We start from the raw sequence: 27,828 nt of genomic DNA, 5'->3' as shown, positions 1-27,828 counted from the left end.
ACGAGAAGAGACCAAAGAGTAATGGGAAAGGCTGCTGCAGTATTATCAAAACCAGTTTAGTGCAAAGGAGAAGGGGACTTTCAAGAACAGTGGATGAAAAGTGTCCTTTATATGCTCATTTGGAGAAAAGGCATAGATTTAACCTCGGAATGAGATCAGGCTGCCAGCTTCTATACTGAAGCTTAGAACATCAACACAAAAGGACTGGGACACAATATGCATGGCCAGTAAAAAATAATATTATATATAGATATATATATATAGGGAGATATTTTCCATGTATGGTAGTTACAGGAAGGTGTCCCGGCAGACAGGCATGTTCTGCCATCTGGCTCCTTTGGGCCGTTTCACCTGACGGACACGAATTATTGGTCCATTTGCCAGAGTATGAAGCACGTGCTGACCACGAAGTCCCTCCAGGTGGGATGATTGTTTCCTAACGCCTCCACCGTTGCCGCGTTTCCTGCGCCCGCGGGGACACCCGGCTCTCTTTGCTTCCGCCCGCCCCGAAGGGCTGCGCTCGCCCCGCAGCCACGCAGCGCAGCGGCCGAGGGACGGCTCAGACGGTGGTTTCGTCCGCGGTCTTCTTCATGAGCTTGGCAGAGAGGAGAGAGTGGGGCACGGGGTGAGGGCTCCGCAAGGCCGGGATCATCAAGCGGACTTTCTGGTTGGTCCTTCGCCACTCCGAGTACAGCTGGCAGTGGTAGCGGAACGAAACCTGGCGGGCGATAACGCATCGGTCTGGTTACCAAACCCCGTCCCAACTGCCAGAGCCTGCAGAAGGCTGGTGAGATGCAGTCACCCATCCGCCCTCTGCATGTTCCTTGTCAATCCATCAGCACCCCTCGGGCAAAGGAGACAGCACTGACCCTGGAAGTGTTCAAGGCCAGGTTGGATGAGGCTTTGAGCAACCTGGTGGAGTGGAAGGTGTCCCTGCCCATGGCAGGGGGGTTGGAACTAGATGGTCTTTGAGGTCCCTACCAATCCCAACCATTCTATGATTTTATGTCCCAAGCATTTGACGAGGAATCAATCAATTCCTGGTAACACCAGGCTTAGCATGGCACAGCCAAAGGGGCTCTCTGGGCAGCACCACGGCAGAGGGACAGAATTTGCTCAGCTGGGTTTGTGTACCAGACCAGTGAGACGCGGTGGGGAGGAACCACAACTCACCTCTTCACCATAGCCACAGGCTGAGGCGAACACCTTGTCTGAGCAACACGAGGGGTTCTCAACAGGACCAGCCTCAAGTGGTTGAATCCACAGAATCATGGAATGGTTTGGGTTGGAAGGGACCTCAAAGATCATCTAGTTCCTACCCCCCTGCCATGGGCAGGGACACCTTCCACTACACCAGGTTGCTCAAAGCCCCATCCAACCTGGCCTTGAACACTGCCAGGGATGGGGCAGCCACAACTTCTCTGGGAAACCTGGTCCAGTGCCTCACCACCCTCAGAGGGAACAATTTCTTCCTCAGATCGAATCCAAATCTCCCCTCTTGCAGTTTAAAGCCATTGCCCCATGTCCTATCACTACACACCCTTGTAAAAAGTCCCTCTCCAGCTTTCCTGTAGCCCCTTTAGGTACTGGAAGGCTGCAATAAGATCACCCCGGAGCCTTCTCTTCTCCAGGCTGAACAGCCCAACCGGCTTTCTCCCATCTCACAGATCCTGGTGGATCTTCTCCACCCTTTACAAAAGCCTTCTCTCCGTGGTCTGCAACAATAGGACACTGGTTGGACTAATTTTTCCTGACAACGCTCTGGCCTGGGAGACTTGTCCACCCGGAGGGAGGCAGGAGAAGACGCAAACGCTGGAGAGGACCTGAACCAGCCTGGCCCAGGGCCATGAGCTGGCCCTGCAGTTTCAGAGCAGCCCTGCAAGGGGGAGCTTCGAGCTGTGTTTCTCCAGCGGGCTGGACCTCCTTGCTGGGTCCTTCTGCAATCATGAACAGCACTACAGATTTTCTCACAGCTCCTGTTGATTCCTCAGCTTTGAAATTAAACTTTTCTAGACTTTCTTGAGGAAGGAACAAAACCAGCATGTATTTTCCCCCTACTTATTTTCCTAGAAATTGTGAGCAAGAAAATTAAATACTGAATCCAGTCAGCCACTCATCAAAACCAAGCTTTTGTACTTTGTAGAAGTAGGGAAAACATTCGGCTTGGCAAGTAGGAAGTACCAGGAAGAATATCTGACAAGGAAAAGGCAGTATTCCTATGACTTTTGGACAGGTCTCGGACATCTGCTATGAGCAACGGAGCTGGGCCACGGCACTGAGGTGACCTGGCTCAGTGATGTGCACATTCCCGTTTTTCCTGTTGTAGAGGGACAACGGTGGGAATAAGGTGGTTTGCTGACGAACAAGCAACTGCATCTCGCAGTCTTCAGAGACAGCATGTGAGTGGGGAGCTAACGGTGCAAACCTCAAGGAAAGCTCCTGCTCCACAGGAAGAAGCTGCAACCTTGGCCACGGGCTCTCTCGCAACCCTCTCACCCATTACAGCCATTTCACCCACTCGCCCCACGGCCCCGTGTCCCGCACAGCCCCGTGGCAGCGCAGAGCTGCGGCTGGATACGGTAAGTGTGAATAAAGGGGCTTCACGTGTGACCTTCTCTGTGCAAGCAAATATGAAGCACACCAGAACTAAAGCTGCTTTAGTCAGGACTCGTTATTTCATTAAAAAAAACACCACGTTTTTCCATTTCCTCCAGATTTCCAGCTCCTCCAGACCAGTCCTGGGACAGAGAAGACGGACGCACTTCCTCTGAAGGTTTCCAATTTTAGCTTGGCTTTCTACAGAAACAAACCTGATGCAGCACGTACGTGCAGCAGCAGAGACCTGTGCGCTGCAATTGCTCCAAGTTTTGCAGCATCGATCAGGCACTCTCGCTGCAGGTACCCCCCTGCCCCCCGAGCAAAGGCTGCAGCACCAACTCACCCTCCTGCGGCACCTGAGTCCGTGTGGGAGAGTTGCAAGGAATGTCCTAACCCCAGGGAAAGCTCTTACTTGGAGATCAGAGCACGGCATGGCAGGGAAACGGGCTGTGACGTTTCTGCAGCACACAGAGCTGCAGCTTTTTGAGGTCCCACTGTTTCTGCTCCAGGAATCGCACTTCTTCCCCTCCCAAAACAGTGCTTCCCAGCAAGCAGCTGGAAAAAGGCACCAACAGGGCATGGGCACACACAGGGCTTTGAACAGAAGACCTGAAATGAATCTCCAAACCCAGAAACCCACCTAGCAACAGAACACGAAAGAACTGAATGGGAAACAGGGGGAAACTGAACGGGAGCCCCCCGAGAGAACAGGGCCAAGGGAGCCCCGAGGGCTCGGGGAGCAGCAGGGCAGGGAGCTGCTCCCCAGCCCAGCGGCTCCTCTGGGCTCTCAGCTGGGGGTGCTCCCCGATGTGCTACACAGCAAATCCACATTCACTGTCCTGTTCTTCTGGACTTGCCCCAAGCTGCTGGCTGCCTAATTCAGCACATCCAAAAAGATGCAAAGCACCTTCCTGCAAGGCACCTGCAGGAAACTCTCCCAGCACAGACCAGTTCAACACCCCGACAGTGCCAAGTGCAGGTCCCCGCTGATCCCCAGTGCCTCCAACCCCGACAGCGCAGCTGTAAAGCCGCAGCAGCGGGCCAGGGCCAAAAGCCCAGTATGAGAGAGAAGTCAGAGGTCCCCCCAGGGCCAGAGTGTTCTCTGCACACACCTCTCTGTGCTACTGACATCTTAAAAACCTTACGTAGGAACTTGTTTAGCTGTGGGCCACAGACACCCCAACGACCAGTCTGCACATCCTTCGGGCACGGCCAACCTGTGCTGGGCAGCACAGAGCATGGAGGGACATGATGGCAGATTGTTTAAGGGTCAAAATTTTCCAGATTTTAGTTTTCCTCTAAACCACCCAGGTACCAAGTTTGTGTTTCTTCTCAAAAATAGGAAGAGGCACAACAGCTGGACCACTGCCTGCCCCCAGCACCAGACTTCCCACCCAGCCCCAGCCACGCTTGGGCACGTCTGCGTCCGGTACATGCCACCCCAGGGAACACGGCTGCCACGTCCGCCTGGAAAGCAGATGATCAGGAACTGGTTTCTCATTCTCAGCAACAACTTTAGCAGCTCCCAATTGAGGACAATTAAATGGACGGTCAGAGGGAGAGCCCAAGGTTTTCTCACAAGGGGAGTCAGAAATGGCTGGTGGCACCGATGTGGTGCGAGTACTTGGATCTCCCTTGGAACAGGAACATGGCCCTGGGCAGCGGGCACTTACCAGCGTCCAGAGGACGTAGATTGTGAAAAGTGCTATAGTTAGTGCTATGAGTCCGATGGCCTCCAGTCGGCTGTTGAACTGCAAATGATCCTGGGCTCCACGCAGACACAGCCAGCCGGAGATGGCAGCCAAGGGAGTGATGAACAGGAAACACACCATGTCACAGAAGAGGGTCCTCTTCTCATTGCGGGGACCGGGATCCTTCAGCCACTGCAGCAAGGAAGGGAGAAAGGGCATTAGTCAGCAGCACGCAGAGCGCACAGCGTGCCGGCAGAACAGGGCTGCTGTGCTGGGAAGCTCCCACATGCTCTCTGCAGTCTATACGTACCTGGGGCACACACTTAACTCACATGAACCTTCACAAAAACACAGTTAGAGAGTGTCAAGTATATTTTTAACAACCAACAAGGGAAAGGGAAGAGATAACAGAAGAATACGTGCAGAGGAAGGCAGCAGTAAATACAGGAGCTGCCTGGGCTCTTCACTGGAGCAGCGAGGAGCAGGCAGCAGCTGGCAGACACAGGGAGGTCAGTTCAGGAAAGCCTGGCTTGCTAAAGATCTGACAGGTCATGGATTGAGCTTCAGGAGAAACATACCCAGGACCCTGCAGCTGGTACAGGGGCTATAGGAAACAGGGGCACTGGGACCTGTGGCCAGGCCAAGCCCTAAGGGCAGCTGTCCCAAACTGAGCCCTCTGGTTCCTTTTGGAGAACGGTGGCGTTTTAGAGTTTCGGTCCTGATTTAAATCAAATCTGAAATGTCCAAGTCCACCTGAGAGACTGTGCAAGACAGGCCTGCAGCAGGAGCGCTCTCGAGGGTCCGGCACTGTCCCTGGGGCCTGAGCGAGCCGCAGGAGGTGGGTCACAGGGAGCCCCACCAGGGGCGTCAGCGGGGAACGCAGGCACCCAGTATTTTCACCGGGATGACGACAGAGAGGGAAAAAAGCATATCCCATCAGCAACTAAGAAACCAAGACTAGAATTAAAAAAAAAACCACAACAAACAGAACAGCAAAAAGAGAGTGAGTAACCAGCAGAAAGCTTTGTACCTGAGCACACAAAGCAGGACAGCGGCCACGGTGGTGGGCTGGCCCTGGCAGAGGAAGGTAACACAAACTCATTTTCTTTTACAGAACAACCTGTGCCCAAATCTGCACCTTTCTCACAGTGAAAGCCTTCGAGCCTTTCTAAAGAGAAGGCGGCACGACTGCCAGGTGAGGAGACACCGAGCTTGGCTGGCGGGGGGAAGGTCCCCCACGGCCTTCTCCCAGATCTCAGTGGATCTCGAGCAACCACGAAAGGATGAGGCATGATCACACAGACACAGCTGCGGAAAACTCCACCTTCATGTCTGCAAAATCCCAAAGACCTTTCCACTGCCGGTGGCCATCCCCTGGCCACCACGTTAAAGGCCGAAGAGAGCTGCCAGGACCAGGACCGAGCCGATTCTCGTGTATTCCTTCCCATTTGCAGGCTGCTTTCTTGCCTCGCAGACACTACGTGACCCATCACAGTGGAGGTCACTGCACTTGGCTCTGTGCTACCAAGAGGCTTTGCAAGCGCTTCTCTCTTGCAGCTCTCAAAAATTAGCAGGTTGCAGAACGAATGCAGCTCTGCTGCAGGCAGGTTTCCCTCAACAGGCCATCTCTAAGTGTTCCCTACCTTCAGCAGTCCCAACTTGCTTCCAGTGTGGGTTCATTTTAGATACTTGACTTCGACAACAGCAATTGTTCCAGTTTTCCTGGGATTATGCTGTTTTCAGCCTTTCCTTTCCTTTTTTAGAATAGCAAGCAGCTGTGATTCCTACCAATGCTCAGAGTTGTTACAGCACACTTTTACTGGAAGTTCTGTATGCTGGGGTGCCGGATCCTGCCTTCTTTCCTGCATGAGGACAGCTGGTCTCATTGAGAATTATTTTTTCCTCAAAAAAAAAAAAATTGGAGAACATGATTTAAAAGGCACAGGCAGAACAGGGAAGCAAATATCTCCAAGGTATTTGGGGCCAGGCAGGCAGGTCCTACTGCCAGGCTTGGAGCAGGGTGCCCACTTTTGAACAAGCAGCAGGAAGAGGGACCCGTCTGAGATGGCAAATCCAGGCAAGGAAGAGCAATGTGGCCGGGGTGGTCAGAGCCACAGCAGCAGTGTCTTCTGCAGACACCTGCGATGGGACACTGGGCTGGCCAAGAATGGAAGAGATAAAAGCCTGTCCAGGAATTTTAGCTGGGAGGATTGATAAGCAAGATATTTCAGAGATGTGACCTGAAGCATCTGAGAGACCCAAACAGAGCAAGAACAAGTGAGGCTAGAGAGCAAGCTGGGAGCTGAAGAGCGCAGGCAGATCTGGGGACCAAGTAATGCTCCTGCAATAATAGAGGACAAGTCAGAAGCATTTTTAAAACCATTCCGAGCACAACTTGATGGCCAGACAGCCAGAAGGAAACTTCAGAGCAACCACAACTGTGGCTTGGATAGGAGGAACTGGGAGATGGGAGGCCGACCTGCACGTCGCCCCTTGTGCGGCTCCGCAGGGGAGATTAGCGGTGATGAGCTGCGTGGGGAAGATAAGGACCACACACGCAGCCCTCGGAGGAAGCAAGGGGGGACGGCAACTCATCTACGCAGCAAAGCTGCTCCTACAAACAGCGTGTTGTTTGAACCCCCAGCCGTGCGCTTGGCTTCCCCTGCTCCGACCAGCACAGGGCTGCCCTGGCGACACAGCACTCAGGTGACGCCGAATTACCCTGATGGGACCAACATCCCATTCGTAGCAATCCCAGAGCACCCCGTTCCCTGTAACAGGCTGTCTCGGGTCACTTTTGACCCTCGTACAACAGGAATCTCAGAGACCGAAGGCAGACAGGTATTTTACTGCATCTTATTCTATTTATATTCCTTGTGACCTCCGAAACTCCTTCTTCCTCCCTCAGATGGGAGCCAAATATGTAAAGGCAGGAAGAAAACTAATTTCCTTTTGAAGTAGTTGATTTACTTTGCCAATATGCACTGATACAATAAAAAAAAAAACAAACAACCCAACAAAAATCCAAAACCCACAAACAAAACAATAAGCCACCCTAAGGGCACAGGGTTTCTGGCACAGCAGCACATTAATGCATACGGGACTTAAAATAAACCTTGCAAACAATCCAAAAAGTGGTCAGTCAGATTAAACAACTTTTTTGTAGGGAAAACTATCAAGTAAACATAGGAAAGCAAAAGCACAACTTGGTCTTCTTCCAGGCCAAGTCCAAAAATAATTGCTTCCATGCCACAATGATGCATGAGACCAAAGGGAAAGAGGTAGAGCCGGCTGCTTGCTGCCCTCTCTGGAAACAGCTTCTCTCTGCTCGTGCGACAAGAAGTTATTCCGGGTACAACCACGTTTCTTTGTCCTCCAGCACAATCCTAAGGCTTTCCCAGATGTTCTTTCTACTGGGATCAGCAGGGTTGTGGAAGAGAGCTCATTTCTTGGACCCACAACAGGGCTACGGGGTGATGCGTATCTGATCATCGCAGTGCCCATGAAACCAGGGTGAGCCCCAGGTGATGGAGGGCAGGAGGGCACGCAAAAAAAGGCACCAGGACATCATCGGCTCCTCTAGAAGTCAAGAGCAGAGCTCAAAGTACAACAGAGCAGTCTCCCAGACAGTAAATCCCAGCACCTGCTACTCTGCATGTCTCGGAGCTGGGCCACATTCTGCCACTTGAGACCAACAGAGCGATGAGGGACTGTCCCAGCAGTGCTCAGCACCTTGCAGTCTTTCTGGGGGGGTTATAAATGAGTGCATTAGAATAAGCTCTCATTGATTTTTACAGCTCGCTCACCTTGTGTTGCAAAACGTACATGGCTGTGAGCTATCAGCCCCTGTTTCATAAAACACATCGCCTGCAGCATCCACGTGCCAGCCGACGGCAGTCCCACGCCAAGCGGGACCAACGCGGTGAGGAACGAGCACCAGTGGGACCAGCAGTCTCTGGCCAGCGCCTGCTCAGGTCTCTCCTGGCCTCACAGCTGGACCACCCACTCCAGTGGGCACCGTTCAGGACTAGTGTGACCTGCCAACCTCACCAGCTGACCCTGCCACAAAGTTCCCCATGTGCTTCGCAGCTACGGTACGACACAAATTTTGGCAGTAACAGGAGTATTTGGCTGTGTAAAGCCAGCTGTGTTACAAAACATCTCGTGTCCTTTATGTCCACCTAATAGTTAGTCTGTGGCTGCTCAGGCGACTGCTGATTCTCCTTTCCTTGCTGACCTGGTGCTTGGCTATGTAAGCCAGAAAGAAAAACATGACCTTGATTCACAGCAGCACAATCAGCCCCGGCCCTGCCCGGAGTTAAATGCTGCAGAGCAAAGTTGCCCCTCCTCATCCTCCTTTCTCCACTGCACAACTGCCTGCCATTGATGTTCCACAAACCTCAACGAGCTGAGTCTCTGCTTGTACGGGCATGAGAGCCTTTCCGATGCACTCAGCCTGGCTCCAGTCTTGGGAAGCACAGGGCATGGGGCTGACACAAGGAGAGCAAGAGCTGCAGGAGCACTGGAAATGGTGGACAGGAGAGGAATCAACCCAAGCAGTGCTGCAGGACACCAGGACACTTTCCTACACAGCAGCAGGTGCTTCTGTGGTTGATGTCGCCACAGGAAATGCCACGACATACACAAATATGAGATCATGGCACCACCAGCAGCTGCACCCCAAAGAAACCCCACTGGCAGCAGGTCCTCTAGATCCTCAGGGCACAGACAGGGCTGGACAAAGCACTGAAGACGGACATGTAAGGAAGAGACTAGCAATGGTAAGTGTGCAAGGATGAAGCATTTCCAATTTCGGCCCCAAAGAGGCCATTCCAGGTGCGCAGAGCAGTGCCAGAGACTGTACAAAGAAATACCAAGAGGATCTAGGGTGAGATCCAAGAAGAGCATCTCCAGACAGCAAAGCAAGCAAAGAGAGAAAGGAAAAGGAGAGGAATGGGACTCAGCTGGAGCCAAGAGTGATTTGGTTTTCACTACACAGGCTTGCACTGAGGAAGGAGACAAGCTGGGGGCAGGGCAGAGGAGCACAGATGAGCCAAAGAACGGTGCAGTGAGTTCAGCAGAAGAGTTCAAGCACAGCGAAGAAAAAAGTCTGCGAGGAAGATAAGGCTGGAGGAAGGGTGGGGGAGAGCTTATGTCACATCTCAGTTCTCTGAACTGGAGGGGGGGACAGCGATCACTGCACTGGGTGCTGCGCCCAGAAGCAAAATTTATTTTCCTAACAAGATAAGCAGGAGTAATAAGAATAACACGTTGCTCCCCACAAGCCTCACTTTGCTTGTACTGGAGACATTCCAGCACCACCTCCCACAGCTACGGAGGTACAGGAGACTAGAAAAAAGGAACTGAAAGATTCCACGTGGCAGACCCACGAGAAGCGTCCCATACTCCAGCATGACCCAAAGAGCCAAGCAAACACCTCTGAGGATTCCCAACCCGCTTCGTTGCAAGCGACAGTTGTGGCTGGAAGTCGTGCCTTCCTTATGAGACAAAAAAATAAAATAAAATCCACTGACCTACATAAAATATCCAGCTTAAGTGAACCAAAAATATTAGCAGTCATTGAAAAATAAGCATCTTTTAAACAAAATTGCATAATAAAACACACAGAAAAACAGTAGCAGCAAAAAACCGGCAGTATCCTGTACTGCATAAACCCTTGGAAGGAGCTGTTTTGCAGAGGCACAGGGACATGCAGGCAGTATCAAAACTGCCATTTTTAAATAAAGCACAAATAACACACATATTGCAGGAAAGCACCAGCACTGACGACATGGAAGCGGAATTTTCTTGGGCCCCCATCATGAGACCTGCTTGCAAGGGCAGAAACATGGCAACGCAGGATGCGATGAACTGCTCCAGTGGCGACGGATTCACCAGCAAAATCTTTCTTGGAATTAGTGAGCTGTCTCAAATGAGTTTGGCTTTAGCAAAGGTATTAAATGCTTGGAGAAGCATTATGAGCAAGTCATGCACAACACTTATTAGCTTTTACCACCAGGATACAGTGGCTTTCGACATCCTGGTAATCTTAGCAAAGCCAGAGCCTTGGCCTCAGCACCAGGAATTCATGCCCGCTCTCAGAGCTGAGTCCTCTAACCCCCCGGCTCCTCTCCCCATGATTTACACGATGTGTGGACAAAAACCACATCCTTCCTCTTTAACAGGGACTGACGTTTTCCTGGGATCAAACAGCTGCTGCTCTGATGCCTTCTCAAGCTGCTTCCATGCACAGACCTCGGCTGCTCAGCACGGACCTGCAGCAGCACCAATTGCCCAACACCAGGATCGTGCCAGCGCCTGTCCGGTGGGCAGCGCGGGCCAAAGGAGGTGGGAAACCAAAGCTGACTCGCAGATGGCTTGAAATGGGAATCCCTGGGAGGCAAAGGTGGAGTTTCTCTTAAACCCGTTTAGAAACAGTCAGAGGGGACAAAATGAACCACAGGTTAAAGATAAAACACTTCACAAGAATTGAAGAGAGAAGTGGGAGGGTCGGTGCTACAGCAAAACACACAAAACAAGGCGGCCGTGGAAAGGAAATACTTTTGCTGGTAACCTGGGACAGCAAAGAGGGCAAACGGGCAGGAGTGGGCGCAGGGACACAAAACACGGACTGACCCGTGCTCCCACCTCGCTGTCTGGGCGGTGGGAGAAGACCAGGAGCTGTGCAAAGGGCAGCACTTGCTTGTGGCTGCAGACACAAAGCCCCAGCATCACCCTTGATAATGTTTTCTAGAAACACACGACACATCGAATCCAGTACTGAATGTCTCAGTCCATGGAGTTCTGCCTGAAATCCCTGAGGACAAAGCATCTTCAGCAGGGAGAGCACTTGGTTAAGATGAAATAGGTTCGTGAGGGCTTTAAGCCACAGACCAAAGACAGGAGTTTGCCTGGAAGGGAGGACATTTAGACTCGTACCGAGCTGCCTGTAACAGCACTTACCTTGGTTCTCCTAGAGCCAGAAAAAGGCAGGCAGCTCCAGACAAGTTGACCCCTCCTGACTTAGGTTTCTAAAGAAGCAGGAATTAATTGATGGCAAGAAGCATTTCCTTCTCTCCATAGACTATAGGACTGTAAAGAACAAGGTTTGGCTGAGGGAAATTTAAGGTGTAAAAAGTTAGGGCAAACAAAGCCAACACTGCCTAGAGAACTGTGTGACCACCCGTGGTCTGGGACAAAGTGCCGTCTGGACTCAAGCAATGCCTCGTTTCCAAAGCCTGTGCTCCTTCTACAGCGCTTGGGACGGCAAAGAAACAGATGTTTCCTGAAGATGAACCCTAGGCAGTAACTGTGCATTTTCTGTGCTTAATGTTACTGGAACAAAGAAGAAACTACCTGTTCCAGGAAAGCTGTATGCAACTTAGGGTTTGAACGTTTCATCCATCTACTGCTGAAGTCTTCCAGGTAACATAGAAACGTATTTTGCACTTTTTGACCGTGCCAGCCATGCTGGCTAGAGCCTCGTGGGTTCAGATCACTTCCCTGTAAACATATGGATGCACATTAAGCTAACATCGATGCAGGAAAGTCAAGTACTGGAAAACCAGCCCTCTCCAAGGCTTGGCCATCTCGTTCTCTGCTGGGGACATGCTCCTTGCGTGAGAGCCCCAGCCCACAACCCTCTTGTGCTGGTGACCATTTCAGAGAGCCAAGCAGAAGCCACTCTGTCCTTCCACAGCACAGGCACCAGTGTGGGACCATCCTGCACCTGTGGCTACAGACCCTCCCCAGGCACCTGGGACCGCAGTTCAACCCTCCCTCTCCACCTGCAGTGGTTCAAAACAGGTCCTCAAAAAAGCGCTCAGCCCATCAATCTCACAGCCTAACAGTTAACAAAAGGCTTCTGTGGTTGGGGTTTTATTTTTTTCAGCCTTCAACCAGCTTCTCAGTTAAAAAATAACCGAACTGGGCTGAACTGCAGGAGATATCCTCCCCACACCCATGGGCCTGCCCACGGCTGCCAGAGCTGGCTCCGGGCTCGGATGAGTCCCCTGCTCTTGGTTCAGAGATCAGGCACACTGGCAACGAACACTGTTACTATTTTTACGTTGACTAGACCACAGCATAAATAAATGGTTGCTTAAAGAAAATAAAAATGTGAGTCTATTAAAAAATTCTCTTTAATCCATGCTGAGCAAGGTTGTTGTCTTCCCTGCCTAAAGGAGGCTGCAAAATTAAGTTACTGTTTGTGAAGTGCTTGGATACCACAACAATTGAGTACCCCAGAGAAGCCCACGGGGAATTTTGTCTCGTGAGCAGGGATACACAGCACAGCAGGATAAACAAAGTTAGCTGGTGGGCATCTTCCACCCACACGCTGATCCTGGAAAACGCAGTCTGTGACCACGGAGACCACACTGATGCAGATATACAAGAGGACTGAAGTAAAAACTACGGTAATTTTGGTTGTGGCATTTCTGGACTTCCAAGAACTTTCTGCAGCTTCCGCAGAAGCGTTTCAACTTGACCACACAGCTTGCCCGCAGCGCTTGCCAAAACACCTCCTCCAGTCTATGGGCAGCTCTCAGCCTCTCTCCTTCTGAAGCAGGTAGCACGTCACCTAATTCTCTTGTGGGCTTCACAGTGGCCACGGGACAGCAGAAGAGAGCTGGGATGCCTGGACAGCCTTTCACACCTGGGACAGACCCTTTCATCAACACCACTGCCATAATTTGTAGATTTAGATCAGATGCAGGAAAAAAATTCTTCCCTCTGAGGGTGGTGAGGCACTGGAACAGGTTGCCCAGAGAAGTTGTAGATGCCCCATCCCTGGCAGTGTTCCAGGCCAGGTTGGATGAGGCTTTGGGCAACCTGGTGCAGTGGAAGGTGTCCCTGCCTGTGGCAGGGGGACTGGAACTAGATGATCCTTGAGGTCCCTTCCAACCCAAACCATTCCATGATTCTATAAAGCATGCTCCTGCATCACTCCCAGTCTCCATCCCATTTATCCTCCTCGGCTCACTGATTTCTATTTCGACTCCCCAGTTTTACTGGGTGAACAGCAGATTTTTATCAGAGCTACTCAACAGCATGCTCACACCCCAGTATCACTTCCCTGAAAGTTTCAAAACGCTCCCCCCGCCCCTCCTCGCAACAAAGGAGCGGAGAATTTCTCAGATAAGAAGGCTGAGGGAATGATGTCATTTTTAAATGACTAAGCAGCCTCTTTCCCTGGCCCTCTTCTCAGAAACAGATGAACAACTTGGGGATGACACTTCCCAAAAGTATTCGGTGAAGACTTTCAGCCCAGTCATGTGCGGGGATGAGAACACACCAGGCTGCAGATGGAGGGCACTAACAAAGTGCCAGCGAGCTGGCAAAGGGGTTATCAGCTCTTTCAGAAGGGCGCTGCACTAAGGGCAGAGCCTCTGCCAACAGCAAACGTGCTCCTGAAGGCGGCCGAGTTCCATAAGGTGGCTGCTAAGCGAACAAAAAGCCCAAGCCAATGTCCTGGCACGTTCATTGTCACTACTCCTGATGAGCACAGACTTCTGCAGTGCAGAAGCTCAGAGCAAACAAGAAAAAACGAGAAACTGAACTCCAGGACATTTTCCCCAGACTCCAGGCAGGGATCAGAGCGTTTTGCAGCGCGGTGGAAAGGGTACAACAAACCCAGGTGGTCCTTCCAGCCAGCTGAGCCATTTCGCTCCAGCAGGAGCCCTCCGCTCGCGACATGCCAGGTACGCAGGGCACGTGCCCATCACCTGGACCACGTCGCACGGAGACCCGGCACATCCGCGTGCCTCGGCCCCAGCACACGCATGGCTCGGTGCAGCTAGTCCCGGCCCCGCAGCGCTCCATCTGGGAGGGAGCACGAGCAGGCTGCTGCTGCAGGATTTATTAAACCAGGCTGCTCCTCGAGTCGAGGAGAAAGCTTGCTGCCAACGAGCTGCAGGCAAGGGAATTGCTCTAGGTGATGGCGAGCTGCACGTTAGAGTCTGCCCTACGGCACGGATCGCTCGTTGGCTAACTGGTGACTCTTCATCGAGTGCTTACCAGGCTTCAAACTCACCAGGCACCAAGGGCGCCTGATGCGAGCTGTTCCCCCAGCAGCTACAGGAGACATGGGAACAGGGCAGGTCATCCCCTCCGCTGCGCTCACGGACAGTCCCCAAACACAAGGAGTAACAAACAATTCACATCCCAAACGGCGTGAGGGGTCTGTTCCTCTGCAAACGCAGCGGCATTCCTCCTGCGCACTCCTCCTGCGTTTCGGGCTCAAACGCTGCCCACCCATCGCCTCTTGGTGCTCGCACATTGCTCGTTGGTCACCATACCTTTACTGGTGCCAGTTCAGAGGGGCTCTTCACTGATTTCAACAGGAATTAAAATTTGATTGTCCCGGGCTGCTCACTCATCCACCTCGCAGTACAGCACGCGGAAGACCCACAACTTTCCTGTTGCACTGTCCCAGCAAGCTCCTCTTGCCTGCTGGAGGCACAGACACCAGTGTCAGAGGAGAAACTCCTCCAGTGTACACTGGTGTTTGAACTTTTATTCAAGTACGCAGTTTTCTAAGCCTGCACTTGTTACGAGGTGCTACAGCATTTGCAAACTACGGCTAAACACACTTCCCCATGTCTGTTTCTGGGCAGGAATGCTTTACTAGCTCTTAAGCTAAAACATCTGAAACCTGCGCTCAGAATTTTGGCCCACATAAGCCCGAGCAAGCTCACTGTTACTGGGCTGGCCCACAGCGTATGCTCAAGGCCCTTCCCATATGTTTTAAAGCAGTAGCTTGATGCCTCTGAAACAACATTTGAGAGTTTTTGGTCAAACAGCCATTTTCTATGTTTTAGCAGCTGGGAGGAAAGCAGTGAGACTCAGACAGCACTAACCCCCAGTATAACACTCCTTAAAAACTGCTTTGCTAAATACATGGTTTGGTTTAGCACTGTAGTCTAAAGCCTTCTCCTTCTCTCCTCCTGTCTGGGGCTGTCAATGGCAGTCAGGCATAAATTATACAATCATTAAAACTAAATATCAGTTTTGCAAACCAAAGCTTGAATGCTTTGCCAGTTGGGAGGCTCTTTTTTGCTCCAAGGCTCACTGGGCACCCAGAGGAGATGGGAGTGTGGGAAGGAGAGCTGGGGACTGCAGGAAGGAGGAGGGGGCAGGTATCGCTTCCAGAGGGAAGTGGGAAGGGAAAGGAAATAACCTCTAGGATTGATGGGAATGGAAACAGTGATAGGAAAAACAACTTAGAATTCCAGTTGTGACTCGGTTTTAATCTAAGTGATGGAGTAAGGGGAAGGAGAGAGCAGACAAGAGCAGGCACAGTAACAAACCAGAATTAACCCTCACCTCCCCACACGTACACTTCTGGTGGCAGGCACCGACAAACTTCCGACAGCCAGCAGGTAACAGGAGGCTGTTAAGAATCCGCTCACATCTGCTCTTGCTGACGACAGCGTGGCAGCAGCAGCACTGCTTTGCAGTGGTGTGACACGCTGTCAACAGGAAAAGTAACTTCTGAAACAAAAATCAGCTACGTGCCACAGTCCAAACCCAGCCAGCGAGGCATATGATGGAAAACCCTGCGGGGACGGGGCGCACGCAAACAAGGGGAGTATTTGCAGTGGCGGATCCAGGTGACGCTTTCCCATTTCTCCCATTGCTGATGGCTGCAGGACTGGGGTGCTCTGAAAATTGTTAACTGTGAATCCCCACCTGCAGACTGATGCATCTCTGCAGTTGCACGTTGTGTTGGACAAACACCCAAGCCCAACCTAGCAGCAGGCTGACACAGGGCAGAGCCTGCCTGCAGTATCACGGGCAGTGAACGGGATCTGAACGGGGTGCAGGCACCAAGGGCTGCAGGACCTTGCTTTGATCTTCCAGGCTGGACCACTGGTGTGCCAGCAACACCTTCCTACGTGGTCCTGGAGCACCGTCAGCAACAGTAGCCATATTAACATCACTTGCACACCCGCCAACACAACTCTCACGTATTTAGATAGATTAAACTGTCTTCTAAAACAAACCATTACAGCCTTTTGTACTGTAACTCACTGATTCACTTATCCCTCTTTGGGAACTCAGAGGTCAGAAGATGGCCTGGTCCAAGCTGCCCTTGTTCCCCACATGTAAAGGGCTTCATCACAGGCAGCTGCTCTAAACTTTGGGGGCCAAAAGAAGTCTGAAACATGAGCCCAGCAGACCACCTAAAGAGGGGAAGAGAACCTTATGATAAAACAAACCAAAACCAAACCAAACCAACCCACCAACCAGAGCCTGGATTGTACCTTCCAACTCCAGGAGGCTGATGGACCCATCAAGAACCTGGTCCCACTATGGTCAATGCAAAGAGGAACTTAAGGATGGGCTGAGCCATGTCCCACTTTCTCCTTCGACTGAGGGAGCACAGGGCAGCGGCAGAGCACCGCAGCTCAGCAGGAAGGAGCAAGACCCAAAGGCTTTGAAGCACACACCAATATTAGTCCAAGGAGGACGAGTCTTTTATGAACGGGATCAGCAATCACCACATGTCACCTTTCAGAGCAGAATATGACAAGGAAGTCACACGCAAGAGAGCTGCACTAATGCAACACTGCAAGATAAGATTAAAACCAACAGGAAAAAGACTTTCTGAGAGCTTCGTATTTCAGTCGGTCGCGTGGTGACCTCTGCATTTCGATGCTCAGGCATTCAAGCATATCTACAAGAGCAACGTTTTCCGTGGTCCTACAGCCTGGCAGGGAGCATGTGAGGGGTTCACAGGTAAGAGGTGCCCCAAACATCGCTACTGCATTTTTGCAACGACATCCCTTGGTCTGATAAGAGACTTGATCTCTCGAAACAAATCGTTCTTTGTGAGCGCTACGACACTGCGAGGAGAAGGAGACAGCAAGAACCACAGGGGCAGGAGGGCAAAACAGTCACTTTCTCTCAAACGGTAAGGAAATAAAAGTGAAGCAGGAAGAAAGCGGTACCTCTGTCAAAGGTCTTGGTCTTCTCTCTACAACAAATTCTGTGTGGCAGAGCTCACAGTAACTTGTGTTGGAGGAGGATAACCATTTTTCCAGGCAGCTCTTGTGCACGGTGCCCAGTGTTCCTGTGCAGTCACACGGGGAAAGCAGTCCCTCCCCATTTCCACCTTCATGACAGATTCGACAGATGGGACCATCGCTAAAGAGGCAAACAAACAGAACGAAATCATGGTCAGAGCAGGCAGAACGATACAGCCACATCGGAGAACGGGGTCTGATCCCACCAAGCCTCAGAAGGGCACACGTACAGCAGGCAGCATGTGGCAGAGCGTGCCAAGAGTGCTGCGACTTTCCAAAGCAGCCTGCTGCAGTGAGAACCCAGTCTCAGGGGAGCGTGGAGGTGCCTGGGACATCTTAGGCCAGTAAAATCTGGGAGCCACGTTGATGAGCACCACAACACCCAAGAGAAGCTGGCAGGCCAGCCTGGCCAGCTCAGCTGCCGTAGAAGGGACCGCAGCACACGAGTCGCACGGTCTCCAGCTCACAGCAGGTGGAGATGCTGTCACCGCACCCGAAACCAGCCCTGAAACACTGAGGCAAATCCAGAATCCCACAGTGAAGCTGGATGATCCATGCTAGTTCCAGCATGCCCCCAGCTACCTGGAGCCACTCAAAATCTCATTTATCAGATTGTCTACCCACTCCATCCCTGCTCTGCATCCTGGGTTTAGCAGTAACTGCATAAGGAACAGCAATAGACACAACTACATCGACCCTAGAAGCTCAGCTCTCCAAGGACACAACATATTTCATGGCAAACAGTCATCCAGACCAAGTCCTTGGCATACAAACCCTCTTCCCATCACAGCGCAGCATCCTACCTGCACGCTGCCACGCAGAGAACCATTCTGTGGCATTCAGGTCTTTAACTGGCGGCAGAAATGCCTTGGTGCTTCGACAACCACTTCTCACCCCTCCTTGGCTAGAAGGTTCAACTACAGGATCAAATCTCTTCAATCATACTCGAGATCTGCTCTCTTGCGGCCTCACAGAACCAGAGATGCTCACCATGGGAAGTATTAAACACCTTCAGAGACACTTGCAACCTTCCCCACAGGAGGCCTTGCCCTGCTGATCGCACTCGATCCACCCAGTTGTTCCCAAGATGTTCCCTCATGCCTCTAACTGGCACCACTGACTGCGGACTGTTAGTGCTGCTGCTGCAGCATGCAGCGACTGGCAGCTCAGGTGTATCGGATGATATTCATATGACAAATTTCCATCACAGACTGAAGTCATTGTTTTTGTGCCTATGTAAAACTCAGGGCATCCAGTGTCCTCCCTAATTCTTGTCCTGTAAAAGACAAAGTTTTCCACACCCCCCAGGTTTACAAAGCTCCAGCACAGCCTGCTCAGTCACCTCTTTCACAAGCAGAAGAGCCCTGACCTATTCAGTCATGCCTTGGACAAACACATCCACTTTTCTGATCACCTTCACTACCCTTCCCTCTACCTCTTGCATTTCCAAAACATCCTTTTAGAGCTGCAGGGACCAGAGCTACAGTCTTCAAGATGTGGGCACACCAGGGTTTTTACAGTGACTGTGGTCTGTTCTTCATTGCTTTCCTAAATCTTACTATTTTATTTGCTTTTTGGTCACTGCTGCACTTAACTGCCACACGCCCAAGATCTCCTTCCTCCAAACCCACAAACACATATGTAAATCCTGGACTATTGTTCTTCATCTGCATCGCTGCGCACTGAACTGCAACCATTACTTTAGCCTGCAGTCATTGCCAATAACATTTGGTTCCCTAAGCTCAGGCATTTAGTGCCATTTTAGGTCCATGGGCATCCCAGTCAGCATCCAAAGGCACAGGTTTCCTAGAAGCCCTGTGCCACTTCTGCCAGCCCCATCACACGGATGTCCCGGGCTCCCTGGGAAACCTCAAAAGGCCACAGGTACCAAAGTTTGCTATTCTCAGCAATCCAGTACATCTCTTCAGTGTTCACCGTTTGTTGAGATCATTTAGGAATAAAATGCTGGACAGCAGAGGCCAGTGCTGGACTTTCCTCCCTGGACTACAAAAACGAGTCACTCACTAGTGTCTCACTCCTTTCTCACCTTCCAACCAGCCATGTCCTTCACACAATCACCATCTCTTACATCCATAGTTGCAGAGATTTGGGGGTGGCAGGGAGGGTGAGAAAGGCACATGTTTATTTCCAAGATCCTATTGCATAGAATCATAGAACGGTTTGGGTTGGAAGGGACCTTAAAAATCCTCTAGTTCCATGCCCTCTTGAAATCCTGGTGAGATGTATCAGCCATTGCCTTCTTCCACATATCGCTGAGAGTACCAAAGCCACGCTGATCCCATCTCACAGTTCATACTCCACTGCTATTCCGACTTTATAAAAAAAAAAAAACAAAAAACCTGACTGCAGAAGTTGTTTGTGGGATTGCAACACAACAGGCAGAACAAGCAAGATGCAATCTTCAAAAGCAGTGGTGCTACTTCCATTAATTCGCACAACCAAACAAAACAGAAAGCAGGAGCAAGACACGGAAACATAGCGCAAGGAAAAGGAGCGTACTGGGGAAAAACACTGGTGGGACATGAAGAGAAGAGCCAGTAAGGAAGTGCATGACAGCTCACTGAGGAGAAGCATGACTCCTCTCCTGGTGCACCATAAGGGATCTCTACCACTCTCAACTCAATGTTTAGCACGTTTCATCCCAGTTGGGCTTTTTAATCACATTTAGGGCTGAAAAGCAACGTACACCCACTGCACCATTCCCTGTTCTCTGCCAAACAGCGACAGTGAACCACTGACCCTTGCTCTCTCCTTATTTTCACATGCCTTTAGAGGACCTCTTCAGCTGGGACAATCCCTGCAACAGGAGCCTGGAGAGGTGGCAGAAACTCCATCCTCAGAGATACCGAAAACTGCATCGCACAAGGCTGTGAGCAGTCTGATCCAACTTGGAAGTCGGCCTTGTTCTGAAAGAAGGCAGGACCAGATGTCTTCCAGAATTCCCTTCTAATCTGACTTATTTGACAATTCTGTAACCTTTATTGCCATAAAGCTCATTAGAACAACAAAATTACAGTCTGCTCACACAGCCTTAGTGACAGGGACAGATCAAAAAATCCCGAAGCCTCCAGCACTCTCATGCATCTGTTATTTCCTAAGAAAAGCATCTGTAAGATATTTCATCTGTTCTCTTCCTGTTTGAGAAGTTTCATATTTCCAGCGCGTTAATATAACCTTGGCTACCAATAAACAATCCAGAAGGAAAAAATTTGCTGACAGTGTGTGGAAAAAAAAAAAATTCTTATCAGACTCCATTTTCCTTCCTTCCTATGGAGAGCAGGAGGGGGCCTGGTCACACTCCCACACGATACCCCCTCCAACAGAGTTTTCCAGCAGGCTGTAGAGACCATGTCACTAATTCAGCCTTCCAGTACAGTCACCCTGCTCCTGGCTTCACTTTGCTGAGTGACAAGGAAGAGACTGAACCCACCACCACCAAAACGAACAAACTGGTGTCCCATGAAGACAGTCACATGAGGAATCCTGTTGGGTTTTTTTTGAATTTGTAATCCCAGGCAGCTTCCCCACCCAATTTTTATACCTCCACAAGTTTTAAGGGGCTGCACAACTTCTCACCCAGTCTATCTGTTGTCAGAGAGCAAGCTCAGTTCCCCTCCCACTTTTATTGACCTGCTCCAGGTTTACTAGATACAGCAATTACATTTACTTCAGTTCTCATCTAGCTTTCCTGCTTTCCTCCCCCATGTTTGCAGTCACCGCTTTCACACCTCATCAACGTTTGGCCAAATTCATTGAAAAAAAATAACAGCTGTTCAGACAGGATTTAAACACAAAACGAGACCAGTCTCACTAGCTGAACAGAACAATGCTGCCAAGTGTCCTCTGCTCTGGAAGCTGCTCAAAACACACGATGAGAAGTCACATCAGGAAGAGTCTGGGCAAGCGAAGCTGCCACACGTCCCCTCTAGCAATAACTGGACACTGCAGCTCCTGCAACACAAACACACTCCTCTCCTGGGGCTGCAAATGGACACCACGTCTTCACTCCACAACCATCTTGGAGCAGAGGCTGTGCTCCATTTTCAGCCTTTAAATCACAGAATCATAGAACGGTTAGGGTTGGAAGGGACCTCAAAGATCATCTAGTTCCAACTCCCCTGCCACGGGCAGGGAAACTCTCCACTACACCAGGTCTCCATGAGCAGCACGTTGCCCTTGCCAGCACGGCGTCCCACCTGCACTGCTGCTCAGCAAGGACTCGGCCGAGACACACGGCAAGAAGCCGCCTGTGCCATCCCACACCGGAGAGGCCACATGCCCGGGGGATTTGGATGAACACACGAGTCCCAGACCACCAGCACACGTGACTGGCTTGAGCTCCCTCTGAGAGCACAGGCCTGGGAAGCATCTGGCTAACGAGGATTCACGCTCAATATCAGAGCCCTGGTGAACTCCTTCACAAACAAGACTTTGTTGTCTACCCCCACCCCTAGAGCCGCAAAAAGAAAGGGGAAAAACTGCCCAGATGCAGTCGTGGCAAGCCCCTTCCCCAAAGCAGCCTCACCTCTGGGCGCCCAGCGCCTTGATCACCGTCGAGAGGAGCCGCCCGTCCTTGGCGGTGACCTGCGTGACGTACTGCGGGCGGCCGATGTCCGAGTCCTCCACCGATTTGGAGAGCGCGGCGCTTCCCGGGCAGTCGCACAGGGAGCCGGGGAGGTGGCAGCAGTCACCCGTCGTCATGGCAGCTCCAAACCCCTCTGCCCCGGGGACCAGCACCGGCGGCACGGAGACCTGTGGGAATGGCACCGTGGTGAGAGCCCGGGAGCCCGGACCACCTGGCCAGGCTGCAGGCCCCCCTCGCCACCCGCGGGGGCTGGCATCACCCCAGGGCCCCAACAACCACGGGTCCTGCGACTCTTCTGTCCCCTTTCATAGGCTTTGTGAGGCCGCCTTGCCATAAAACTAAGGCTCCAAGTGTCCTACTTACATAATTTAGCGTCGGAATTGCAAATCTGCCTTTCCCAGGGAGAATTCCTGGTACACACCCTTTGACCTGATGAAGCCTTTCGAACCCAACGTGTCGACGCAGAAATGAGGATGGCAACCAGAAGCCCCACAGGCCCGCAGCGTTCTGGCTAGAGCTGTCCTGAAAACTCATGCTCGCACCCTCCGTAAAAGTCACCAAGTGTCACCTGAACATGGCACTTACGGCACTCTGCACGGCACCGTTCAGGGAGGCCCTTCTCTCCGCTGCCTTCAGGCGCTTTCTGAACCCTTTAAAGCCTGTCCAAACTCCAAAGTCTCTCCCCCTTCACTCCATCTTTGATTTTCTAAATTGTTTCTTTCTTTACAGAAATGCACACGCTTCCATTTCCACATCCCATGTGGTACATCCCAACAGTGAACTCTTGGGTATTAACCACCCAACAGCACTGAAAATCTCCCAGAGCTCCACGGAGAGGGCAGTGGGGCGGTTTTCCTTCTTTCTCTTTCAACGGCTCAGCCCAACGGTGACTTTTTGTAACAGCCACGTGCAAACAGCAAAGCACACCCTCACGTTTTCAGCACCTCCGTGATTTACCCAGCAAAGAGAGCACGAGGAACGGGCAGCAAACGCAAGAACCAAGGAGAAGATGCAGAGAAAAAGCCCAACACAACAGACCAGGAGCTGGCTGAGATGAGCCACGTGCAAATGGGAGAGCTCTCAGCCTTTGAGGGAAGGCAGCAGCTCCTCCGAGCTGCCAGCGACAGCCACATTAACCCCTGGCAGGGGTTATCTCCATCCCAAAGACAGGCATACTTTGCAGATTCAGAAAAATCCCGTTTTCTCCACTCTCCTTCAGCCTGCTCCCTAAGAGGCAGCTGTGCAGAAATAAAGAGCTGGGGTTGCAATTAGTCACAAGCTGAACACGAGCCAACGACATCGTACTGCTGGTCAAGACCAAAATCCTTGTGTCTGTAAACAGGACTGCCTTATGTAAGGCACACACAGTAATCCCTGTGCACCAGTACTGCTGGGATCATAGCTGGAATGGTGTCTCATCCTGGTGGCTGGATTTCAAGAGAGAAACAAACCCATAAAAGAAGTTCAAATGAAAGCAACGCAACGGATAAAAGGTCGAGGAGGGGGGGGAACCAAACAAAAATAACCCCAAAACTCACCAAAGAAAAAATATGAAAAGAATTAGGTTGGTTTAATTTAGGGGGCGTGGGGGGAAATCTTCAGTCTCTGCCTTGAGGAGGTAGAAGCAGGCAAACAAACCTTTGCCATCCCATCCAAGGAAATGTTTTTCTGTTTCGAGATCTCTGCGCACAACAGGAGTCAAAACATTCCCATGAAACTGCAGTTTCGTCAGGTTCAGCTAAGCCTCCATCAAACTAAAATAGCTAAAGAAAATAAGGGCTTGTTCCTGCTTGGAGGCTTGGCTAGGCTGCAGAGGAAAACAAAAAGCCAGTACAAGAACGTGATGGCCGAAACCCTGGAAACACGGATTGCAGTAAGCACGAGTGTGTTTTCGTGGCCTGGAAACGAAGCAACTCTCACACAACCACGGGCTTCATCTGCCAGGGCGGCTCCGTTCGCGGCGATGGTGTTAAAGAGGGAGGGGGCACTTCCCCGGTGCGGCAGCGCCGGAGGCCGACTGTGCCGGCATCCCCCGGAGTTCCCGAATATTGCCTGATTTCTACTGGAAAAGTTTCAAATCTCTTTATCAAAGCTGCTCTTGATTACCTGTAACCCTTCCTCTGCATCTGAGCAGGAATAGGCTTGAGCTTGCGGGCAGGTCAATCCCCACCAAAACAAACGGGAATTTTTCCATCAACTTAAAAATGAACTTAACAGGCTCAGCCTCTCTCCCCATCTATGCAAGGAGCACACAGGGTTAGAGCCACTTTTCTTATTGCTCTCCTTTTCTATTAAAAAAAAAAAAAGCTACAAGCTCTCCAACCTTAAGGAGCAAAAAGTAAGATGATAAATGCTATTGGAATGACTTAAGTCAGCTGTTTTGCAAGTTAAGGAGCTCCTTCAATTTTAAAAGCCTCTTACTGAAGCAGGCATGAGAAGATACATGCTTTTGATAAAAAGGTCGGTTCCATTTGTTCAGCCAAAACGTTGTTTATTTTTAAGTCCAGAAGAAAAAGGTCCATTTTGTGTCTTGGAATAACACTGCCCTCGCTCCCTGCGTCCTGGGAGCATTTATACTGAGGCTCTTTGTGCTCCACATCTGACAGACACCGGCAGCACCGCGTCCTCGCCCTGGCAGCCCTGTTCGGGGCCGAAAGGGAATCGCCATCCTGCCATCCGTTGGGAAACGCGCCGTCTTCCATGACGAGTTATTTGGCGTTTCCTTGTCGGGGTCCATCCCAGGGTGGAACCTGAAGTCACTGCTTTAATATCTGACTCATGCCATTCAGCAAACACAAAGGAAAAGCAGCAAGATTTTCATGGATCCAGCTAGTGAGGAAGTAACTGAGATCCAAAGATAACATCTGCAGCGCACTCCAGTTCCAATTCCATACCCAGCTGAACATGAACCACAGCGTACAGCCAAGCCAGTCCCTTTCCTGGCTCCCAAAGGCTCAGCTCATCAACACGCAGCCTTCTCTCCCAACTGTCAACAGCTCATCGAACCCAAACCCAATGTTACAGCAGAAACTCCAAAAACTTGGAGTTGGAATGAAGACCCAAACAGCTGGTTTGAACCACACACTGTTTTTTTTCTGGGCAGCTGTGATTTCTGAGCCTATTTCCTGGGGATACATTTCTTGTTCTCATTTAAAAAAAAGGTCTCTGAGACATTAGGTTTATTATCACTATCCCCTCTGCTGCTACGGTTAGACATGATCAAATAAATCAGAAGTTTCTTCTCAGCAACATTTTGTATCCTCAGCTTCTGAGCAGACCCAGGATACAAAGGGCCGAGTTCGCAGAGATTACTCAAATTGAAGAGAAAACAAACCCTGTTTGTGGAAAGTTGGCTCAGAGGAGCACTAGGACTCCAAAACTCAAACACACGCAGCGAGATGAGTCGGTTCCTCAAAGAGCAGCTCGTGCTTCTTTGCTGCTCCGAGGCAGAGATCATGGTTCTGGTGCAGGATCCGACCTACACAGCTCATGCAAAACATGCCAGCAAAACATCCCTCTTGTCAGCCTTCAGGCATTGCGACGAGACACGTGATCCAGTTTGTATCATCCGAATGGTGAGGGGGTTTCACAGCTCCTTCAGATGACTGAACAGCTCAAGCCTGCAGAGACCACTGTTCTCCACCCAGAAGACATGCCCAGCAGGAACAAGCAGAAGACAAGGAGCTAAAGGGTCCCCCAGCTCTGTTCTGCATATTTAGACTTTGCAGCCTGATAAGACAGGTATTTCTCCCAGAAAGGGAAACCACAGCAGGCCAGGTGAACGCCTGGATCAAAGCCACAAAGAGAAAAGCCACAGTCAAGATGAGAAAGACAACAGGAAAGGCTACGGCCAAACGATCACAGCACAGAGGAATTGTTAGGTGCAGGTCATGGCTCCTCCGGGCTGCTCGTGGCCTGTCTGCGTGATGAATATCTCAACTGGTGTAAACCCTTGGAGCAATTCTGAGGCTTTGATAAGATCCAGAGCAAACTGGAACTAGAACCAGCTCCACCTTCTTTGGGTGCAGCTCATATGCACCAGCTTCCCTGGAACATCTCCACCAAGAGGGGAAAAAAAAAAACAACCCACAGATTAGCTTCCCTGGAACATCTCCTCCAAGAAAAAGAAAAACAAAACCTCCTGGCAAGGCTGCCAGCGCTGAGTCTGTTCCTCTCACTGAGCAACCCATTTCCCTGATTACCGCAACCAAGACCTGGCACCTCGCTACGGTGCTGCCAGGAGATAACCAAGTTGTGTAGCCGACATAACCCACCCATCTGTACATAAGTACCTTTTTTTTTTTTTTTTCTTAATTTAGCTCGTAACCCACTCACTGCGTGCAGATCGCCAATGCTCCGACTGCTGCTCACACAGCTGACGTTCAACCCCAGGAGCAAGGCCACCCAGTCTGCTTTCCAAGCCCATTTTAGCTAACTTGGATGTGCAGACACCACTGGAGGTTCTGAAGGGCATTTCCAAATGTCAGTGCTTTCCTTTCAACCACGGAAACTGGATTTCCCAAATCCTGGGGCTCCAAGATCATCTGAACACAAACTTCTTGAGGGAGACAGCTACACAGAACTGCTTCCATCCCCACATTTAAGCACCTGCTCCCACACGCCCTGTCTCATCCAGCTAACTCCCATCTTTCCATGGCCCAAGTCCAATCCCAGGCCTTCAGCACATCTGTCAGCACCCAGCTCTGCCTACTGCAGGTGGCTGTGGTGCCTAACCAGTATACCTGTTGTCCCTGTCCTCCAGGAGACTGGCAGGGTACCCCACCTCCTGTACATCATGGAGGGCAAGCTCTGGCCTCCAGACTTTTGTACCCACAGTGATTACACACCCTGAAACACTGCCACCAAAGATATGCGTGGGCAGGATGCGATGAGTGGTCTGATGTGCTCCCTGCTACTGTTAAAAGGTTGCATAAGTGGTTTAATCTAAAGAAAAAAACATCAAAACAACAAAAAAAGACCCAAGATTTGGTTCCAAACTGCTGCAGGGGTTTGTTTCTCAGTTTTGTTGGTTTAAAGATTCTCTCTGCTGAAGGTTGAAGACCACAGCGCTATTTTGTTCTTTAAAAAAAGTACAGGATTTTGTTTGTCAACTGACTCCGACAAGTTAACCTGCAGGTCTGCTGCGTAACACCCTAAAGGCACCTGAAAAGCCAGCAGCAGATCTGCCCATGCTTGATCCATCAGCTGAAGACAGCTCTGAAGCTTCACAAGATGTGCCCTTGGGCACAGAGGAGGGAATTCTGCTACAAGACCTCACCACAACTCTCACATCACCCAGGACTTGGGAAGAAACCTTGAAGTCGTGCTCAGACGTCATCTGAACGCAATGGCCCTATGAGTTGGGGTGCAATGGGACCTGTTTAGTGAGAAAAGCGACACAGCATTTTACAACATACACCCCAACACTCAAAATGAGATCTGATGCCACACCACAGCTTTTAAAGCACTTTAAAATTTGGTAGGTAACACACAGGAAAGCGTCCCGCTCCCCAGGCAGCTCCTCAATGTCCTGCCTCGCCTGCAGCATTCGGTTGAGAGTCGCAGTTAAAGGAGGTGCTGTAAAAACTTCAGCAATAACTTGCTCTTCAGACAGTGCCAGTGGAGCAGACTGGGAAGCAGTCACGGGACAGACCTGAACCTAGGCTCAAAACAAAACACACCCCAAAAAGCAAGGGGAGCTGGGAAAAAAATCCAAGGACAACGTCCTGGGAGCTCATGAACCTTCTAATAAACCTTCACTCCAGGAACCTCCTCCTACACCTTTAACAGCAAAACGTACAGGCTAAGACAGGGTGAAACCCACTGCTGTCCACAGAGGCTTACCTGCCTCAGCCCTTAGGGCTGGACTTCAAACGTTCATAAGATACTCCAAGTTTAACCATGT

General features: G+C 50.9%; 1 protein-coding gene across 2 annotated transcripts; it reads right to left on the bottom strand.

Moving 5' to 3' along the window:
• Positions 1-89: 89 nt before the first annotated feature.
• On the bottom strand, positions 90-27,125 carry MARCHF2 (membrane associated ring-CH-type finger 2). Of its 2 annotated transcripts, XM_086627555.1 has the most exons (6): positions 27,087-27,125; positions 26,532-26,534; positions 21,864-22,090; positions 17,243-17,438; positions 4,272-4,481; positions 90-718 (listed from the first exon to the last, which is right to left on the bottom strand). In XM_086627555.1, exons 1-6 carry the CDS (start codon positions 27,123-27,125, stop codon positions 560-562), a joined length of 834 nt encoding a protein of 277 aa, XP_086483681.1. In that variant the 3' UTR covers positions 90-559. The 2 variants fall into 2 exon arrangements, with proteins under 2 accessions (XP_086483681.1, XP_086483684.1); XM_086627558.1 differs by lacking the exons at positions 4,272-4,481; positions 26,532-26,534; positions 27,087-27,125 and having other exon boundaries at positions 21,864-22,067.
• Positions 27,126-27,828: the final 703 nt, after the last annotated feature.

Source organism: Tauraco erythrolophus, chromosome 28 (genome assembly GCF_009769465.1).
Source record: "Tauraco erythrolophus isolate bTauEry1 chromosome 28, bTauEry1.pri, whole genome shotgun sequence".
NCBI lineage: Eukaryota > Metazoa > Chordata > Aves > Musophagiformes > Musophagidae > Tauraco > Tauraco erythrolophus.
The sequence above is the reverse complement of the archived record's forward strand: the minus strand, read 5'-3'. Positions and strand labels throughout refer to the sequence as shown.